The sequence below is a fragment of the Fusarium musae genome, chromosome 10, assembly GCF_019915245.1.
Source record: "Fusarium musae strain F31 chromosome 10, whole genome shotgun sequence".
NCBI classification, from domain to species: domain Eukaryota; kingdom Fungi; phylum Ascomycota; class Sordariomycetes; order Hypocreales; family Nectriaceae; genus Fusarium; species Fusarium musae.
In genome coordinates this window covers 2,302,814-2,322,803 of record NC_058396.1, presented here as the reverse complement: position 1 = coordinate 2,322,803, position 19,990 = coordinate 2,302,814, and the positions used below count along the sequence as shown (strand labels likewise).

The window sequence follows — 19,990 nt, the reverse complement described above, 5'->3', positions numbered from 1 at the left end:
GGTACATGACGTTTAACTCAGCATTGAAGCTATTTTCTGTTGTTGTCGAGCATGTCCGGATATTGCGACGGAAATGCGGTAACCAGGGTGATGGGTTTAAGTTTGTTGAATACGACGCGTTTCAGGCACTCACAGTGGGAACACGATTCCCTAACGGTGCAACTGTAAATGCCGTGCAAGACATTAATTCACGGTCAAATCGTTGAGAAGAATTGTCCATCAATATACATTGTTCAAGGAATGTCTATAGTCTAGGTCTAAGTCTACTTTCTAATCGTATCTCGTCAAAGACGACCGGTCGCACTCGTGCATCGCCCTCCATAAACATAAGGATCGTATTCGTTATTATCGCGTTGGATCGTTCGTCATATTGCTACCGGTAGCAGCGCGGTCTTGTTTTCTCTTCTTCTTCTGTTTCTTCTTTACTGGCGGGTGTTGATTGGAATTCGAGTCTCATTGGAATCTAGCATCTATGCCTTAGCTCCTGTAACATTACAAATCTTAGTCAAACAAATGTTCATTGTTTTTGCACTGTCCACGAATGGTGTGCCCAGGTCTTTTATTCAGTCCTGGGTCGCTTCCGGGACTCACCATTCTCTCCCTGCTCCTCAAAGTACTCCAGGCTTCCCTTGGGATCAGCCTTCATGGTCTTTCCACCCTCCTGCCATCCGGCAGGGCACACCTCGCCGTACTCGTCGGTGAACTGGAAGGCCTTGACCAGGCGGATCGTCTCCTCGACGTCGCGGCCGACGGGGAGGTCGTTGACGGTGATCTGGCGGAGAACACCCTTGGGGTCGATGATGAAGAGGCCGCGGAGCGCGATGCCCTCGTCCTCGATGAGGACGCCGTAGCTGCGCGAGATCTTGGTGGACTTGTCGGCGATGAGGGGGAGCTCCAGGTCGGGGCCCAAACCGCCCTGCTTGCGGGGCTTCTCAACCCACGCGAGATGGGTGAAGTGGGAGTCGGTGGACACGCCGAGAACGGTGGTGTTGATCTCGCGGAAGCGGTCGAGGGCGTTGTTGTACTGGATGATCTCGGTAGGGCAGACGAAGGTGAAGTCCATGGGGTAGAAGAGAAGAACAACCCTACGAAGCATCAGTCAGTATGTCCGTCCATCCAGGTTCTCAGGGGAGGGGGGAGCGTGAAATCGTACCATTGTCCCTTGAAGTCAGAGAGCTTGATGTCTCTGAACTCACCTCCAGGGAAGAGGGTAGTAGCCGAGAAGTCGGGAGCAGGGCGCTGAACAAAAGCTGAAGACATTGTGATGGTTGTTTCGTGATATCGATTGAAGAAATCTAGAAGGACGAAAAGAAGGGGAGGAAGAAAAGGTTTAAAAGCTAAAAAGCTTCGACGCGACTTAAGAAGCGTCTCAGGAAAAAGCAATCAATGTGGAGCCCGCGTTATCAGGGGCCGGGCCCGGTCATGGAACAAAATGGAAATCATCAAATTTTAGCGCCATATTAGCTGATACCGTCATTACGGCAGTATCGTGATAACAAACCGTGAGCAAGTAAGGGCAAATTTATGTAATTAGTGCTGTTGACTCGTGAATTCTTTGGTGGCGGTGACGCAAATGTGGACTGACTTATCTCTAGAACGGTGTGAATGCCGAACAAACGCGTTCTGGAAGAGAATAATCCACGTGCGGTGCCTGCGGCGTCTGCGGAGTCGATGCAATTTGATTCCAAACCCGCAGCGCCAATCAACGCATCTGTCTATATCCGGCCCGGTCTTCGGAGTAGCTCGGTTCGGAATACCGAGCTCACCCTACACTCGCTTTATCGGTCCATCTTATCAGTTGCGATATCGCTGCCATTCTTTGGAATCTTATGTTGATCATGATTGTTTTATTATTAATCTGATAAAGAAAAATCTAGTCTCTTACTCCATTGCTAGCTTTTATGCTCTTGGTGACGAGGAGGTTGGCTTCGTGGATTATGTCGGACATGTCGTCTAACGCTAACTGCGGACTCAATGCACAAATCCTCAAAGCTACCTTTCCTCGAACCTTGGTTGTCAAAATCCCGGCTTTGTTGCTTGAGATGAGACTCTTTGAAATACCACTGTTGATAATCTCAAGTTCATCCTCGGTCAACCCCCAGGGCGCATAACGAAATGTTATAACGCCCAAGCTAGCAGCGCTGACAATCTCCCAGTCAGGTAACTTTCTCAACTCCTCCTCCGCCCGCTCAGCAAGATCGAACCCATGATCAATCATCTCCCCAATCCTCTCAACACCAATAACCCTCAGCGTAAACCACAACTTCATAGCGCGACTCGCTGGTCTAGTGAGCTCCATGCTGTAGTTCCAAAAGTTTGGAATATCCTCATCTTCAATTGCTACACCGTCGCGAAGATAATCCCCCTCGTTCGCAAAGCTTCTGACAAGGTTGGACTTGTCTTTTACCAGAAGAAGACCGCAGCTGTAGGTTTGGAAGAGCCATTTGTGCGCGTCCCATGACATGCTGTCGGCGTACTTGAGCCCGGCGACTGTCTCGTGGCGTGTTGTGGATAGAGTTGCTGAAGCGCCGTAAGCGCCGTCGACGTGCAGCCAGATCTGCTCCTTTTTACAAATCTCTGCGATTTCGGGTAGAGCATCGATGGCGCCCGTGTTTGTCGTCCCACAAGTTCCAACCACCAAAAATGGTACAAGGCCAGCTTTGCGATCATCCTGAATCGTTTGTGCTAAAAGAACCGGGTCAAGCCTGAAGTTTTCATCCGCAGGTAATCGCCGAATCTGCTTTTTATCGAACCCAAGCATTCTCATAGCTTTGGCAACAGAGTAATGCGTCTGATCCGAAAGATACGCAACTGCCTTTGCCGTTTCACCATGTGGCACAAAACGATCCCTCGCAAGCACAATCCCCATCAAATTCGCCATTGAACCACCCGAGACACAAATCCCCCCTGCACTGGCGGGAAACCCAACCCTCCCCGCCAACCACTCAATCAACGTCTTTTCAATAACAACAGGTCCTGAGGCTTGAAGCTTGGAAGCACCGAGTGCATTAAATGCACTGGCTACTATGTCACCCAGCCAAGCGACGGGCGATGTAGGCGAGGGGATGAAGCCCATGAAGCGAGGGTGATTGACGCGCATGCGGTGGTCGAATGCGGTGAAGGCTTCTTCCAGGACTTGGTCGATTGAGTGCGCTTGACCTGGTGTTCCTATCTTTTGGAGATAGGGAACGTCTGAGGGCTGTGCGACTTTGATGATGGGGTCGTTTTTGACATCTTGAGTCGTTGATACTAGACGCTGAGTTATGGATTGCAAAGCTGAGCATACTGCCTCAAGCTCGTCATTGTGATGAAGAGAACCCATGTTGAAATACTGCGAAATTGTCTGTTTGTGTCCTCAATTCTTGATGTCACCAAGGCCATCTTAAATATCTACGTCTCTATTTTTGTATTCGCATATATCTCCATCAACCAATGCTACCCTCGCGCCCTCTATGTCCAGATCAGTGGGGCTATTCAATCCCCTTGGCATGTCAATCGTACGCCTTTCGAGAAATTTGTAGATCCCGTCAGCATTTCACAAATACTTAGCTGTCATAGGCTGTGAAACTTGAAACTAGCGACGTTGGATTATCTTACGGGCTTCGTTTTGCCGTTTTGGGTAATTTCTGGAGAGGTTCGGATATCCGAGATGTGCTGATGGAGCGATTTCTAAGCTTGGATGGATTTTGGATGTTACTTTATGGAATAGCGATATGTGGCGAGGGTATTGCTAGGGAGGATGATACGTTGTAGCCGGTTCGTTGTTGTACATGTCTTACTATGATGGTGACACTCTTCCTAACTATCACGTTCTGATATGTCATTAAAGATCACTCTCTTCTCCTCGCTTCGCTCCCACCCATCGATAACCCTGTTTTGTCTAACTTTGAGATGCAAGTTTAATACATACTTGGTTCCTTCCGGCGGCGAGCAACTCAGTACGTTAACCAGAGGTAGCAACAAGCTCGTGTGCCCAAGTTCACACCTTTAGAGTTCTCCGAATCACGGAAACCCGCGTACCTCATATCCGGAAGATTACCTTTAAGGACAGGGCCAAATGGTCTAATAGGCGAGGTACAGAGTCTAAACTCACTTGTCGCCCCGGTAGCTGCACCACTGGCTTAGCGACGGCGGCGTTCGCTTCGCAAACAGAAATTTATGCCTTGGGAACGGAATCGCCAGCCGGAAATTCGGGGACATGGAATGTAAATGCCCCCGCTGCCGGATTATGGCAATCTTCGACCCTCGTAGGTTGCAAGTTAGAAGGAATCGCTATTCTCAGCGTGTCGATCGGCTCATTGAGCTGGATGCCAAAGACAGCCGACGTCGGTCCTTGTGCAGTGTACATGCTTTCCTCCATCTCGTCCTTTAGTACTGAATGAATAACAGTTGCGTAATGCTCCACATTCATCACGCCTGAGTCTATGTCGACAAACTCACTAGCCTTCCAAGGTCGGGGCGCCGGGTCCAAGGGCATGTGTCGCTCCTTCACTGTTGAAGGCGGCTCCAGCTGCGGACTGTTTTCAGGCTCAGTTGTGTAGATTTTAAGATGCGTTATTTTGAGATTGTCTCTGTCCAAACCTGACCCAATCACAAATGGCTGCTGGTGGGATGGCAACGTAAACTCGAGGGCCGTCAGATCAGGCGGTGTTCGATCAAATAGTACGAGCATCATATCAGATGAAAGGCGACGTTGTATCAAGATGGGTGCCTGTGGTTTGATCTTATCCTCTTCATCGTTTGGGCTAGCCACTTTGGCGAACTCAGGACTTACGACCAAGTCAGGGAACTGGACCAGTATCTCTGACCGCATGATGAACCCATACTTTGGCATCTGCTGACAGTAACCCAAACCTTCGAGAGGTGTGTTGATAAAACCCTGGAGCTGCTTCTTGATAGCTAACCGAACGTAATCTTCAGACGTGGACTGATTCGCTAGGCTGAGAGCACCATCTATTAATGCCTCAGTCCAGTTCTCATCAACGTGAAAGAAGCGCAACGTCTCGGGGGATACGTGGGAAGGGTCGGCGATGAGGTAGTGCGCAGGAACGTCAGCTAGATGGAGCTTATCGAGAATCCACGACTGGACTGTAACGTAATCACGGTTGGTGGGGATACTCTGGTAACTAACGGGCGTATCGCTAGGCCCCCCCCTGCGCCAGCGGTTTGTTGAGACTGGTGATGAAGAGGGGGACGCAAATTGTTCGTTCATTCCTTGCAGTCTTGAGACGACTTTGGCTGCCTCGCTCAAGACTGTGTCACGGGATGCTCCCAGGGTCATGTGGACTCCTGGCTTGGATTTAGAGAGAGCCTCTTTGGACAAGACACCCCGAAGACGCCCAAGAGCAGTCGCGAATGTGGAATCTCCCTGAGCGAGTGTTCGACCAACCTGCCAGGCTGTCGAGTATGACAAATCCATCAAGCCAAGGTCTGGGTCCAAGATATTCAGATCGGCACCAACGTTTGTCTGGAATATCATGCCACTCTGTCGTGGATGACGTACTTTGACGGGAACAAGCGGTCCTCGGAGTAAGCCAGACGTAACCTCTCCTGTCACGGTTCGATATCTCGTCAGGGTGAATCCCTCCTCCAAGCGCTTGGCCACCAGCTTTTCCATTTCTGTCTTGTCTGTCACGATTGACCCCTTGCGATCGGTATGTAAAACTGGAAGACCTTTGTCTAGGTTCTCAAATGTGTGGACAGTACTTGAAGTGTCTGGTGGTAGTGAAGTGTATGACCATGAATAGAGACTTGTCATAACTACTCGAGCCTTACTACCTGTGCTCAAATCAGGCGGAGCGCAGCCATGGACGCCTTGAAGAGAGATGAGGTGTGCGTAGAGTGTAGTTGGAGTGGTAATAGTCTGCGGGGCAATACGTGGGGAAATGCTGAGAGCAAAGGTCCCAGGTTCTCCGTCTGTCTCAGCAGTTGACAACATCCCGTCCGTGGCCACCGTCCGGACATGCGAAAGGAAACGAAATACCTTGATGTCTCCTTTGGATACCTGATTACCGTTCTGATCCTCGGAAGTCCTGACAAAAAGCTTATGGAAGAGAGCGGCAGGGAACGTGATTAGGTCCATAGTATTCGATGACCTGCTGGCTATTTGCTCGCCATCTGGTTTGGATATAAAGACACCTCTTCCAGAAGGCCGAGGAACCTTGCCCTCTGCTGTCGCATCTTTGACATTGAGAGTGAAGCCTAGCGTCTCCGTTGGTTCTTCCGTCGGCGCTATGCCAAGATAGTCACCGCGCTCATTCACATCCAACGCCAACTCTTCCGCCGTGAAGATGACCAATGCAAGCCATGGAACAGAGTTGAGAGAGTCGGCATCGTGGGCATCTTTGTCAACAACGTCCCGTTCCCATGGACAGTGCGGATTCTTCAACACAATATGCGGAAGAGTGAGAGATTGAGCAGTGTGACCCGGGGTGGGGAAGACCGACACTACTGCGTCTTCGGGGAGGCTATACTGCGGAGCCAGTAAATGCTGCTGTCGTCGCAAATTCACCGTCCTGCGTTGCCGGGATTTCGGAGGGTCTCTGTCGATCAGGTTGGGATCTCCATTTTGATCGTCCGGGAGCGTAGATGTGACATTCTGAGAGAAGTTGGTTGTGTGCTTGCCAGCATTCAGCGACGGCAAGTAGTATGAGCTGAACTGGGCACAACCAGGAGCTAGCGTAGATGGCTTGTTTGTCAGTAGCCGCTGCTCATGACGCAGGGTGAGATGTCGATATTGCTGATTTAAAAGAGGCATATTGGCCTTTTCTTTTCTATTCTTATCGCGAGTAATTCTGAGAAATGGCGAGTATGAATGCTCGAGAGTTGAAGGGGGGAGGGTTAAGTTTCCCTGTTCTCATGGTGGTGGTGGATCAGTGGTGGTTAATGCAGGGACGAAGGGGTCTGTGACTCTGTGTATAGGCTGCTAAAAATCGGACTATTGATTCCCCCCACCCACCCTTTCCTCAGCTGCTCAGATATCAGGGTCTAGACTACTCGTGGATCTGACCCCCATTCTTCGCACGAGGGTCAGATCATTCCCTGCCTCCTCAAGACGAAATACTTTTCTTCGAACTCTAGCCAACTCGCAAGTACCTCATCAGAAACTACCTACCTATATAACCTGTGCAAACCAAAACAGAACCGCTAAGCGAACATATCCAGATGCCACCGCAAATCAACCAACAATCACGCTTGAACTCTCTATTTGTGATTCCGGGCCCTGGCAGTCACAAAAAGATTGCTAAACGTGATGGTAATCGCGGGGTTCACGAGAGTCCAGAACCGAAGGAACCAGATGAGCCATTATGGCAGGCCGCAAACGAATGGGATCAGCCTATTTGGGGTTGGGTTATCATCAACTACGCGAATAGTGGCCTGCAGTTCTTTCTCCCAGATGGCATCTTCTACCGGGAGCTTCGACTGCCAGCTGGCCCAGAAAACAAGATGAGTTCTGATCTGTCGCATAAACCGCTTTGGCTACCGTCCCAGCAGCCCGATGACCCAAAAGAGGTACTCAGATGGGATATGCAGCAGCTATCGCGACTAGTCAAGACTCTGGCTCAATCTACTCCGTGCCTGGGCAAGTTTATCGACATGGTTAAGCGCGCCTCATCTGCAAAGACGCCTGCCCCTGGCTATGCTGAGTTTGGAAGTGCTCTTACTGGACGCCCCCTAGCTCTGGCTTACATGGCATGGTCCCTAGAGCTTGCGGGACCAGAGTGTACCAGCCAAATGGATGATGATCCAGCGCCGTCACCGACTCTACTACCGCCACGCTTAGAGGACAAAGATCCGCCCCAACAATATTCTTTTCCTATCAAGATTGGCGACAAGCAACCAAACTTTGATGGCCTTGTCGGGTATTTTCTACCCAAGGCCGCTGAGGATGTAGAGCAGGGCGACGCCTTAGATCTCACCAAGATATACTCGCATTTCGCCATAACAAATCCTCCGGCTGCAACAGCTACGACAAACGATGATCAATCTGAAGGACCCATCATACCTATAGCCTCAGGGAACTACCCTCAAGTCCGGGCTCACTACATCACGCCCTCGAGCGTCCTGACACCAGCAGACTATGCGACGCAGCGTGATCTTGAACTACAACTCAGCGGCATTGTTGTAGGCGCCCTCGTTGATCCATTCCTTCCCTGTCATGCATTCACAGCTATACTGCCCCCGAAAGAGCTATCTTTACCGTCATGGACTTGGCAGGAGAGTCTAGCTCGGATGGCCACCTTTTTCAATGCAGGGCCTCTAGTAATATCTTCTAATGTTCCTTCGTTCAACACCCAGGATGATCTGATGCAGGGTTCTCACATCCTAGAGTTCGGGAATGAAACTGCTGATAATGGCGAATTGAGCCGTGCTGTGAGCCTACCGGTGGCGGACATGGCTACTGGGTGGGCTTGGCTAGAGCCATACACGGTTAAAAATAGTCCGGAGGAGACAGAGCATCCACAGTCACCTTAACTGAAGGACAAGTAGAGAGCGATCATGCTTAGTGATACAGCAACGCGATCTCGGCAAGAAAGATGCTAACCAGCTGTTGACTTTCTGATTTAAGTAAACCCAATATATAATAAGTAATTAAATTCTTCTGGTGGATTCTAAAGTACCCAGAGTACTGGCCAGGTGGATACGAGAAGTGGATGGAAGCATACGAACCACGCTTCAAAACCTTTGTTTCTGCCCTGCCGGATGAGGAGAGAAAGTTTCAGTCACGGGAAAACAAAGAAGATAGTCTGAAAAACACATAACTCTCGGAAACCGGGACTTTCTCACTTTCACAGCAGATGCAGGAGAGCTAGGAAAGTAAAGAGTGGGTGATTGGGTACGTAGCTAGAAATAGCTGGGCTTTCGACTTTGTCTTCTGGAGATATTTAGATCTCATGTTTTTTTGGGGATAACGAGGATGGTGATTATCGGACGAGATTGTCCAGTCTGAGTTAGAAGCAACAAGACGCTCTGGAGCCTTTTTTCAAGTTCAAAGTCGCCGAGGAAAAGGAATGGAAGCTGATGTAGTGAGTGAAGAGGATGCCAAGAGAGAACTTTATAAGATCCTGGTATAGAGGGAGGGAAGCCTGCTACGTTGCGGCTGTATAGTTTAGGATATCATTGCGGACAGAAAGAAAGTGCAAAATAGATACAGCCTTAGCACTTTACAAAGCGTGATAAACTGAATTCCGGAAACGGGCGCAGCGTATGTAGAGCGGGATGCCTTTCATGTAGCCTACTGCCTATATTACAACCGCTTAATCAGAATGGTCGTTTTATGCGACACGACAAGATCAATATGATAATGCATTCCGATCGAGCTGTGTGCAGGAAACTAGGTGGATATCACCGGATAATAACATCACTTTCCCTGAAATGCATCATTTAGCATGCACCAACTTAGGCTTTAGCTATTGTGATTGGATGATGATGACGCTTAGCATCATTCTCTGCGAGGCTTATGCGCTATTTAACTAATTCTCTCCGTAATCTTACCCCTCGATCCTTCCATTGAGTAGACGAAAGAATCCCAGCATTAGAAACTAGGTGACGACAATAATAAATCATCGATGATAAGAAAACCACGTCATGGTGCCCGGGGCACTAAGAAAGTCACCACGGGATGTCTGACATGCAAGTAAGGACGCCCCTCCCGCACCCGATAGAATCGTCTTGTTGACCCAGTAGTAGAAGCAGGCACAAGAAGTGCGACGAGGCAAGACCCGCTTGCTCACCTTGTATAAGAGCGGGATGGAAATGTGACTTCGCGTCGTCAGCTTCCCCTGGGGCACCGCGGCACACTGCGACTCCTCTCATTTGTAGTCTGCGATACCCTTCTGCCAAGCCTCTACTGGCTGGAGAGTATCAGCACATGGAGTACTTTCGGGTCGTGTGTGCAGGGGAATTTTCTTTATTTTTCGAGGTCGCTGAATGGGAAGATATTATCGTCCAGGGCACTCTCGCTGAACCAGCATTACATCATGCGGCCCTGGCGATTGGGGCTTTGGCAAGCAGACGTTACTATCCTAACGTATGGCAAAGCACTGCGGCGATTATCTTTTCACTACGGCATTATAGTATGGCCATCCTGGATCTCCAAGGTCGACTTGATGGATCTCCCCGGAGTATAGAGCTTGCTACTTTGGCGAGCGTGCTCTTCAGCTATCTCGAATTTCTTCTAGATATCGATAATCGGGTGGAGGTACATGTACAGGCAAGCTGTTCCATGCTTGAGAACCTACTCGCGAGGCATGATATGACACTTTCACTCTTTAGAAGGGCTGGGCCAAATAGCGAGGCTGGCAGTTCATCAACGAGGTATCATCTACTTTCTGGTGCTATGCATCAGCTCACTACGCAAATGACGTATTTGCAGCATTTTGCTTGAACAATACCTGTACAGGTAAATAAATAGTTACTTGCATCAAATGAATAATAAGTTCATTAGGTCTAGCCGACCTGACCTTAAAGGCATTATACGATGCAAAAGTACATAAAGATATACACTGGGTAGCAACTGCTCACTGGTCTAGCTTTCTGCCATTAGGCGATGTGAATGTGGAACACTGCGACCAATAGCAGTCTTCAAAGCGTAACTTTCGTGTTTTGATTCGACCACGAAACCCCGAGCCAGAGGGAAGTCGCATCACTAACCTCAATTGGCAAAAAGTCTTATGATCTTGCTAGGTAGGCAAAAGGCTCTGTCTATAGTAGGATAGATTCAGGAATCTATAAACGCCGAGATTTCCGGTTTTTGGCGAGAGAGAAACGGGATATAAAGACGGACGCAGTACGGCAAATATTTGACAGTTTCAACTTCACTACTCATCTAACATCGGTTTATACCCGGCGTATTAACTAAGTAGAATCAACCATGGCCTTCTCCTACTCAACCTACACTACAACCCGCGCACTCAACTACTCCTACATTCACATCCTGCCCCGACTCCCAAACACTCGATACCTTCTCTTCCTACATGGCTTCCCCTCAACCTCGTATCACTGGCGCCATCAAATTCCCTTCTTCAAGGCAAAGGGCTATGGTATCATAGCACCAGACTTACTTGGCTTTGGGGAGACGTCAAGACCGACTGAGCTGGAGATGTACAAGGGTGAGGATATGGCAAGGGACATCGTTGAAATCTTGACGTCAGAGGGCATCGGAACTATTGTGGGCGTGGCACATGACTGGTATGTTAAGTTCATTCTCCTTCCTGGCTATCAAATTCAAGTTGCTCTAAATGGATAGAGGGTTGCAACGATGCTGACGCTCCATCCCTTAGGGGCTGTTTCCTTTTGTCACGACTAGCAAATTATCATCCCGATTGCTTTTCAGCCTATGCGTACATCGACCACGGATACATGCCCCCTGGCCGTAGCCTCACTACCGCGGCGGTACAACATATCAATAGATCAGTGGAAGCAAAACTTGGGTTTTCGATCCTGGGGTACTTCCTTCTTTTCGATGACGACGATGCTCCCACGCTTCTAGATGAACATGTAAGTTCCTTCCTTGGTCGTTAGCATTTCGATTTACTAAGCTATTTGCAATACTGCAGTCCGAATCCGTGGAGTCACTATACTTTAGTACCGATGAAGAGATCACCAAGAAATACAAAGGCGCTCTGGGCGGCTTACGCGCTTGGTTGACTGAGGGCAAGACTACCGAGTTGCCAGCCCATTTGACATCAGAGGTAAAAGTTCGACGCTTGATGCATAACGTTACATGAGAATTAACATACATGGAATAGGATCACAAATATTATAAAAGCGCCTTCTCCAAGGAGAAAAGTGGCTATGGAGGTGCGATAAACTGGTATAGGGCTGGTCTGCGTAACATCAACGAAGAAGATGAGCGAAGTATGTCATCCCTCTCCTTGAGCAGTATCTTCATTTCTTAATACCTAGAGACTACTATCTGGCACCTCGCTTTCCATATTTTACTAACAACAAATCAGAAATCACAACGGATGCCTATATCCTAACGCACCCAACCCTCTTAATCACGTCCACGAACGTTATTACTGCCGCGATGGACATCCCAGAGCAGATGCGCCCTTTCGTGACCGATTTCATAGTTGAGCAAGTTACTGGTGGACATTGGCTCCAGCTAGAGAAGCCAGATGAGGTGAATGAAATTCTGGATAAGTTTGTAACAGAGGTTGGAAACTGATTGGGTCGACTTGTCAAATACTGGAAGAGAGCATGAGATTGACAGACCTTAAGATCTATTGTAATCTGAACACGCTTTAGAAAGACAGGATTCCATTGCTTCCCAGTGTTCTATCTAATTATTTGCCGCTTGCGTCTCGGGACTGCAGAAGCTTAAAGTCAGGTAGTTGTGGCTAAACCTACAGGTAGCTTTTGAAGTTTCTTTTTAGCATGTTGTCAAGGTCTGTGATGATAATTTAGACCTAAACTGGGTACGGGGTTATGAAGTAGCCCACAATGCTAGTAATGTATAGCGACTCTGACGCCCATAGCCCAGTGGAAACAGGGAATCGTGCAGGCATCTACCGAACCGGCGACGTCTCTGACCGAGCTGGTACGGTAGGATCCGAGGATTTTTTGATCGACGGAGAGATGTCCGAAAAGCAGAGTCGCGCAAATTCCTGTTGATCCCCCCGCTATCCGTACATGGTCCTATCGACAGGGCAGGAAGCAGGAACAAGAACTTCATACTAAAAGATTTCTTTGTGCATAATGGGCCTGGAACCCCCACGTTCTGTGTATCCAGCTAGCGCTGACTCTGAGCTGTATCGGAACCAAACTATTCCCCGTGGCTGGAAAACCTTAACCGCAATAGTCCGCAGGACGAGATATGCAAGGATGCAAATGTGATGAAGGATTTCAAGCTGCGTCATTATATACCAGGTTCGCTTATTGAATTGCTGCTGTGCCAAGTAATCGTCCAGAGAAACAAGCTCATTTCATGGCATATGCCCTGGGTGCTAACTCTCGGACCGTCGCACAAGGCCACTAAGGTAAGGAAGCAGAAGCGTGAACTCGGGAAATAAGCAGTCCAAAAAGTTATGAGCGATACGCTTTAACTAGATCAGATCTGAGAATGAAAGACTGTAGGAAGCCTTAAAGATGAGATTAGCTGTTAAGATAGCTCTAGTCATTCAGGCTTGCTAGAGAATGACTGGGCTGACTTTTGGCTAGCTGCTTACTTTACAGAATGCTATAAGCAAGCTTAAGCTCAAGACCTCTGAACAGCAATCCACTACCCGCAATAAGCCAAGTCACATTCAACACTTTGCATGAGCCATATCAATCCATCCCGTGGAACTTTGGTGATGTTACGACGAAGGATTGCTGACAGGAAGCCGGCAACTTGTCGCCTCTTGGCACTGAGTCTGCCCCGAGCAAGTGAAAGGATGAATGAATTCTCCGACTCTGCAGCGGGATATCGAGATCAAGCGCTGAACCGCACTTCGACAGCCAATAGAGACTCACCGCCCCGTATAGGGAGCGGGCCGTAAGACTGCCAAGGATCTCGATCTTGAGTGCGGGTCCTCAGCTCAGTGAAGATCTCACCCGTTCGTAGTCGTGCAGTTTTGACCTTGTCGGTCTTGGACTTATTAGTTGCAGTCTGATTACTATAGAGGATGAGCCTTCCAGATATCACAGTATGGAGTTAATTTCATAGCAAAGTATGTGTCATGATACCTGAAGGATTCGCCGGATGCTTTCGTCCTCCAAGCCGAATCGGGACTTAGGCAGGATTATCATCCTGCTCCTCCATATATGAAAGAATCAGCGAAGTGATATCTAGATGGCTATAAATATGTGATGCCTTCCCGTTGCTCTTGGTCCGTCAACAAACGTTCCAATCAACTCATCTGGAAGTCAAAGAAACAAGACTTTCTGAATCATCCTCTTTTACCCCAATAGCCAAGATGATCCCAGTAAGTCCTAGACTCAGCCATAGGGCAGTGAAAGAAACTAACATCCACAGCTGCATTCTGCCTTAACTCTCCTGGCCCTTCCAGCCCTCGCTGCAGCCGGCAATGTCTGCCTCGGAGTCTTTGCTGTCGCTGGTCTCGGTGACGCCCCTCCTGACATCTACTACGTTGCCTTCGCCGCAGGATCTCCCTGTGACGAGAGTCGATCAGCCATGTTGACCGATACTCTCAATGAGAACTGGTGCTCAATTTCCAACCGCGCCCCGCAGTTCGACATGTGCGGCGGCACCGCTACCATCTTCAATGCTGGAGAGCCCATTGGTGATGATGCGGACTTCAATGACTGCGGTGCCAAGTTGAGCATCAACGGAGAAGAGTTTGATGGAGAGGTTCTTGATGATCTGGCGGAGGATAACCCTTGCAGTGCTACTTGCAACAACGGTATTGCTTTTGGTAATATTGGTGGCCTGAGACATTACGTTGATGTACCCATGTGCGACTAGTCGCCTGGGGACTTTCCCCGATGATGCTAAGAAAAAGGGCTTGGTATAAATTTATGATGACTGCCAATTTGAGAATACATTGTGTCAATTGGAAGAAGATATGCGGTAATTGAAGATTGTATTAAGAATAGTGAGATTTGTCTATAAATGGCAGCGATTGTGACAGTGCTAGATTGTAGACAGCTTAAATCTTAGATACTAGATCCAGCTGAATACTCGATTCTACAACTAGGAGGGTGATGGGGCAAGGGCTGAAAGAACACCATATGTATCGGCAAAATACCCAGCAACTCTGGACAAGTGGCCCGTTGGAGAGTCTATCCACGATGTTATGGAAACACATGTCTAAGTTGTGAGCAGGCAGAGAAAACCTAGTTATGGAAGCACAGTAGCCCTTATCGCTATCAAGACCTAAGAATACGGGTAAGTGATAACATGCTTGCTATTTAAATCTAATGTAAGACGAGTCTACCTCTTGCTGAAGCCATCAGGATGCCTCTGTAAACAACATAGCAGGCCCCAATCTAGATTGTCTCCTAACCTTGCCACTTATCCGTTTGCCATTAGAGTTTATATCCCGTCTTTCCTTCCCCCTACCAACTCTAAAGACCATCCTTTTGGGGCGGCAACCGAATGAGAAAAATACTGCCACAAAGGTTCACTCAAGCCTCAAAGCTGTCTGAAAGTCAATCCACAACCGGATTCGCAAAGTAGTACCAAACAGCTACCAGGGAACATATGATGGCTATGATTGTAAGCCAATTCGGCCCACTTGTCTCCAAATTGACTTCATCATAATGCCGCTGCTCTGTTCTAAAACGGCTTGGCTGTGATGAAATATCACCATGCATCACTGGCACAGATTGCTGGAATTGATATACCCTGCTTGGAAGATTATAGTCTCTCGCAGCGTTCGAATTGGCAAGGACCGAAGCATAGGATCGAGGGTATGACGCCATGGAGTTTTGGGTGAATGTTCCATAGGATGCTGAGAGAGGGGAACTAGATGTCCTGGCAAAACTGGTATCACGACCAAGGCTTTGATGGCTGGCACGGACGGGAACAGGAACTTCGCTAGAAGCAGACTGGACTGACCGCTCGAATAAACCATGGCCATCCAGTCTAATGACCAGGTCCCCAAGATTTCGCTTCCACAATTCTGAGGTAAGTATTTGGTAGGACGTTGTCTCCAGGTGGAGATCATTATCGCGCCAGCAGGATCGGAGAGCTACAAATGGAATTTCGTGAATATCCTTGATGTTAACATAGGAATTCTTTTTCATCGTCTTTCCGTGCGCGGCAATAAGATCGCAGCGGGTGTCTGGGTGTCTGGCGGGACGTATTGGGAGGTAGGATTGTCGTCGGATGGGATCCGGATGACGATTCTCGATGGGTGTACCGTCGAAGCTCGTCACCTAGTAGTGTTTGTTAGCAATGACGTGTGTCAAGGTAAGCTGTAGCATGGGAAATCTGGAAACTGACAACAAAAACTGCCACCTTGCCATGATAAATTTCCTTTGAGAGGATAACAACTGGATGGTTGAAGATGCCGCTTGTGATAGGCACGGTCGTTGTTATCCTCGCCTCAACCTCTGCCCTGTTTGGTAGCATCATTATCCGGCCCTCTAGGTGTGGACATTCTCTGGTTTGGTGAGGATGAAGCATGGTTAAGAGAGGTTCTTGTTTCAGAAATGCGAGAGTAGCATTAATTTTGTGCTTTACGATAGTATCGACGAGAGAACTTGAATGCGGTACAAGGATGAATCAACATCACCACCAAGGCAGACGGTGACTTGCAGACGACGTTAGCACGCCGAGAGAGTTAGCCGCTGAAAATGTTCAAATGAAGCTCGGCGCAGCCTGTGAAGCGGGCTAATGATGCGACCTGCGGCCACGCCAGGTTGATGACCTAGCTTCAGAGGCGCCAAGTGTAACGTGAGTGGGGGAAGGTTGAAAATTGGCTGAGCATGTAGGACTTGGGCGTTGTGTCCATGCCCCATTGGCCTTCGCAGTTTGGGCGGTTAAGTTGTCCCCAATAGCGTTGCTCGAAACGTGCTGTTGGTCGTTGCGATTTTAGACAAGGAGGTGGTGAGGCTCAGAGTACGATTGGTCAATCAGAGAGGAAAGAGAAAAGAAAAGCATTACAGTCCGGAAACTTCAGGTCATTCATTCACCAGAGTTCCTACCAACCTGGAGATAGCCAAGAACTATAGCATGTCTAGATATAATCCATTTCCTCTCTTTATAAAAGTAAATATAAGTTAGCAGTAGAGGATGTTTAGTATCTTTAATCAGTAAGATATAAGAATAAAGTATATAATATAACGGACGGCTCTTCTCTATCTATTTATTTCTAGAACAAGTAAAAAAAAAAAAGAAAGCCTCGCTAACGCTCGCAATCGAATATAGGAACAGCCCGATGCGGGGGTCGAACCCGCAACCTTGAGATCGCGTACTCGTAAGAGTCTCACGCTCTACCGATTGAGCTAACCGGGCGTGGCTCTTAATTGCTGACAGACAGGACTCGGATCTGTCACCATGTTGACTGACAGGCTCGCCAGCTGGAAACGCGAGACCTGCGCATCACCATTGAGGATATTATGTGTGTGATTTGATTGATGTACACAGCAAAAGACGGGTCATGACTCATGGTCAAGACTCGTATTATGCTCAATCTATAGGCACGTCACTGGACATGATGTAGTTAGTAATGAAGCACGCGAAATGCACCAGCGACAAATGGTAAGGCAAATCAATCATCCTAAAATTCATGGTAAAATACTCTAACTCGCTTCTAAATCATCAACGACCGTCATAACCCCCGTAAACCTAACTAAAACCGCCTGGATCAAACAGTAAAGCGGAACCTTGGGCTTCTCTCACCCATAGACTCAATCTCCTCCTCAGTCTTGCCTTCAAGCAAGTAATCCTGCTTACCATCATCACGAAGCTTATTCTGTCGTTTGAAGTGAAGATGGAGGATGATGTTCAGGATCAACGAAACAACAAGCATTCCCATACTGGCACCATAGCCAGGGCGGTAGTGAGGCGCATACTGGCTGGAGAACAGGAAGGGAGATGCCACGCCAGAAGCGTTACCGATGGTCAAATGCATGCCCGTTGAGAATGCTCGCTTTCCGTAGCGGGGGTTGTTGGCGGGAACCCAGGCGAAGGAAATACCCGAGGAGAGGAAGATGCCAATTGAGACGAAGCAGCAGCCTGCGTATGAGACAGCAGCGCCCTTGCCAGCGATAAGCATGCCATAGCCGATGATGGCGGAGCCGATACCACCCATGACAAAGAAGCCTCGCTTCTGAGTGATGTCACTGAGACGAGCGCCGATGAGATAGGTGATGGCCCCGATAGCGTAGACGGGAACAGTCATGGCCTGAACCTCAGCAGAAGACCAGGTTCCCATAGCCTTGACAATGGTGGGTAGGAAGACAACAAAGGAGTAGAGCATGGCCAGGGTGGGGAAGAGAGCGAAGCAGTAAGCCCAAGTAGTCCAGTCCTTAACGCCATCAAGAACATCCTCCTTGAGAAGCTCTCGGTTGTTCCTTGCCCGACCGACCTGCTCATCATGAATCTTCTGCAAGTTGATCTTATCCTCTTCAGTCAAAAACTTAGCAGTCTCAGGGCTATTAGGCAAAACGAAGGGAATAACAACTCCAGTGACGATGGTAGGTGCTCCGTTAATAAGAATGATCCACCGCCACGCACTCCAGCCCATGGCACCGTCCATAAAGCTAATACCGTACGCAACAAGACCACCAGCGACACCAGAGATGGCAGCCGTGGAGAAGAAGTAAGCGATACGAAGAGCAAGACTCTTGCGGCCATAGTACATGGAGAGGTAGAGTACTACACCGGGGAAGAAGCCGGCTTCGCAGAGACCGAGGAGGAGACGGCATGCGACGAGGGCGCCGAGGTTGTTCACCCAGGCGCTGCAGGTGGCGACGATGCCCCATGCGATGGTGAGGCCGGCGAGGTAGTAGGCGGGCTTTAGTTTCTTGATGATGAGGTTGGAGGGTGATTCGAAAAGCTGGTTTCATGTTAGTTTGTTGGGATGATGGGTAATGGTGAGGCTTACACAGTAGGTGACGAAGAGTACTGAGACGGAGAGTTGGAACTCATTGCCTGTCAAGCCAAGATCCTCTTCCATACGGAATAGACGAGCGTTCCCAATGTTGACTGGAATTCGTTAGACCCTTCATTTGCGAGCATAGTAGAGTAACATACCTCGATCCATCATGTTCATCAGATACACCCACATAACCATCGGAATAATGCGATAGTCAAGCTTTCTGAGGATAGCCCTTTCAGTCTGCTTATCAACATACTCATAGTTCTCACCGCGCGCTTCCTCAATGCCCCTCGCCTCAGCTTTCATCTCAGAGCCAGAAGAAGAGTTCGGGCGCGTAGGCTCTTGAGAGACATTGTCATGGGTTGTCATCTTGCTGAAATCGGCAAGAAAGCTAGGGAATGAAAAAAGGGAAGAAGTTGCTGGATGATCGACGGGCGAGAAATAACGGTGGACGAGGGACCAGTTTTATACACAAGCCAAGATATTTCCTTACCCCGTGGGCAACGATATGGGCCTCCCCACAAACCCCAAGGTGTCTTCTCCATATCGCAGATTCTGTTATCCAACGCCAAGGATATGCACTTGCCACGCGAGGCTTGTCTTGGCAGCTGTAACGCCTTATCCAATGACTCCCATTCGTGTGGCAGCCTCGGACAATATCCACTGAGGGTTACAGCCAAGGATCGCCATATCTTCTTCACAATCTCGGCCCATATCTGCATCTCGACTGAGCAGATACCCCAGATTCTGCCGCCAAGGCTGTGACAACGGCTCCGCGTTTTGAGAATGCGTCTTTTTCTGGGGTTTACAGCTCAAAAATCAGCAGATCAAGCTGAGGGTACATCTTCAAGCTGAGCGTGCGTGGTGATTTCAAGGGGCGGCTATGACTTGAGGCTGCAGGACTTGACATAGCCGACACGTGGCGGGCGAACGGAAGAATTACCACATCGATGGCAAGCTGGTGCAGATGGGGTTTTTTATCTTGGCTGTTTCTTGGCTCTCCGAATGCCAAATTTGGGGTGAGAAGAGAAGACAAGACAAGAGATGTGCAGTTTTAGGCGAGATGAGAGACGATGCTGACCCCCAAACTCGTCTCCCCTTTACTCCGCCTTTTATGCCCCAAATTATTCATGCTTAAAATAAAGATGGCCAATAGGAATGAGTACAATTTGTTGAATGATCGGAATCCATCTCCTCGCTCATTCTAACGTGTCGTTCTTCCCGTTCACTGTTTACAAGGTCGAAGTTGTCACATTGAGCCAAGTCTGGGGTAAAAAGCACAGATGGGGCACATCAGATCATCTCAGATCACAACATTCGACTTTCTTCTCTTGTGCATCTGAATCTCTAAAAACAGAAGACAAAAAACCTCACCGACCCCACGGGGAACCCCATGGAGACCGAGTTGGAGAATGCGGCCGTTACGACGCGCCAGCCAAGACCGCCAAGTGTGCCAAGCACACGCAAGTCGAACGAGTTTTTCACTTCTGGTGGAG

General features: G+C 48.8%; 7 protein-coding genes and 1 non-coding gene across 8 annotated transcripts; 3 read left to right on the top strand and 5 right to left on the bottom strand.

Annotated features, from left to right (window-relative positions):
* Positions 1 to 559: 559 nt before the first annotated feature.
* On the bottom strand, positions 560 to 1,260 carry PRDX1 (Peroxiredoxin-1; the record flags this gene model as incomplete). The annotated part of the gene is made up of 2 exons (XM_044830454.1): positions 560 to 1,085; positions 1,154 to 1,260. The coding sequence occupies 2 exons, from the start codon at positions 1,258 to 1,260 to the stop codon at positions 560 to 562; spliced, it is 633 nt and encodes a 210-aa protein (XP_044675370.1).
* A 613-nt stretch (positions 1,261 to 1,873) lies between these two features.
* Positions 1,874 to 3,322, bottom strand: J7337_012957 (uncharacterized protein; the record flags this gene model as incomplete). Its single annotated transcript, XM_044830453.1, has 1 exon — positions 1,874 to 3,322. One exon carries the CDS (start codon positions 3,320 to 3,322, stop codon positions 1,874 to 1,876), a length of 1,449 nt encoding a protein of 482 aa, XP_044675369.1.
* An 834-nt stretch (positions 3,323 to 4,156) lies between these two features.
* Positions 4,157 to 6,757, bottom strand: J7337_012956 (uncharacterized protein; the record flags this gene model as incomplete). Its single annotated transcript, XM_044830452.1, has 1 exon — positions 4,157 to 6,757. One exon carries the CDS (start codon positions 6,755 to 6,757, stop codon positions 4,157 to 4,159), a length of 2,601 nt encoding a protein of 866 aa, XP_044675368.1.
* A 407-nt stretch (positions 6,758 to 7,164) lies between these two features.
* J7337_012955 (uncharacterized protein) lies at positions 7,165 to 8,475 on the top strand (the record flags this gene model as incomplete). The annotated part of the gene is made up of 1 exon (XM_044830451.1): positions 7,165 to 8,475. One exon carries the CDS (start codon positions 7,165 to 7,167, stop codon positions 8,473 to 8,475), a length of 1,311 nt encoding a protein of 436 aa, XP_044675367.1.
* A 2,398-nt stretch (positions 8,476 to 10,873) lies between these two features.
* On the top strand, positions 10,874 to 12,172 carry J7337_012954 (uncharacterized protein; the record flags this gene model as incomplete). Its single annotated transcript, XM_044830450.1, has 5 exons — positions 10,874 to 11,199; positions 11,412 to 11,499; positions 11,559 to 11,693; positions 11,751 to 11,859; positions 11,958 to 12,172. The coding sequence occupies 5 exons, from the start codon at positions 10,874 to 10,876 to the stop codon at positions 12,170 to 12,172; spliced, it is 873 nt and encodes a 290-aa protein (XP_044675366.1).
* Positions 12,173 to 13,901: 1,729 nt separating this feature from the next.
* Positions 13,902 to 14,410, top strand: J7337_012953 (uncharacterized protein; the record flags this gene model as incomplete). The annotated part of the gene is made up of 2 exons (XM_044830449.1): positions 13,902 to 13,910; positions 13,961 to 14,410. 2 exons carry the CDS (start codon positions 13,902 to 13,904, stop codon positions 14,408 to 14,410), a joined length of 459 nt encoding a protein of 152 aa, XP_044675365.1.
* Positions 14,411 to 16,823: 2,413 nt separating this feature from the next.
* On the bottom strand, positions 16,824 to 16,906 carry J7337_012952. The gene has a single exon. It is a non-coding gene; the product is annotated as a tRNA-Lys (tRNA).
* Positions 16,907 to 17,258: 352 nt separating this feature from the next.
* J7337_012951 (uncharacterized protein) lies at positions 17,259 to 18,863 on the bottom strand (the record flags this gene model as incomplete). The annotated part of the gene is made up of 3 exons (XM_044830448.1): positions 17,259 to 18,452; positions 18,501 to 18,601; positions 18,650 to 18,863. The coding sequence occupies 3 exons, from the start codon at positions 18,861 to 18,863 to the stop codon at positions 17,259 to 17,261; spliced, it is 1,509 nt and encodes a 502-aa protein (XP_044675364.1).
* Positions 18,864 to 19,990: the final 1,127 nt, after the last annotated feature.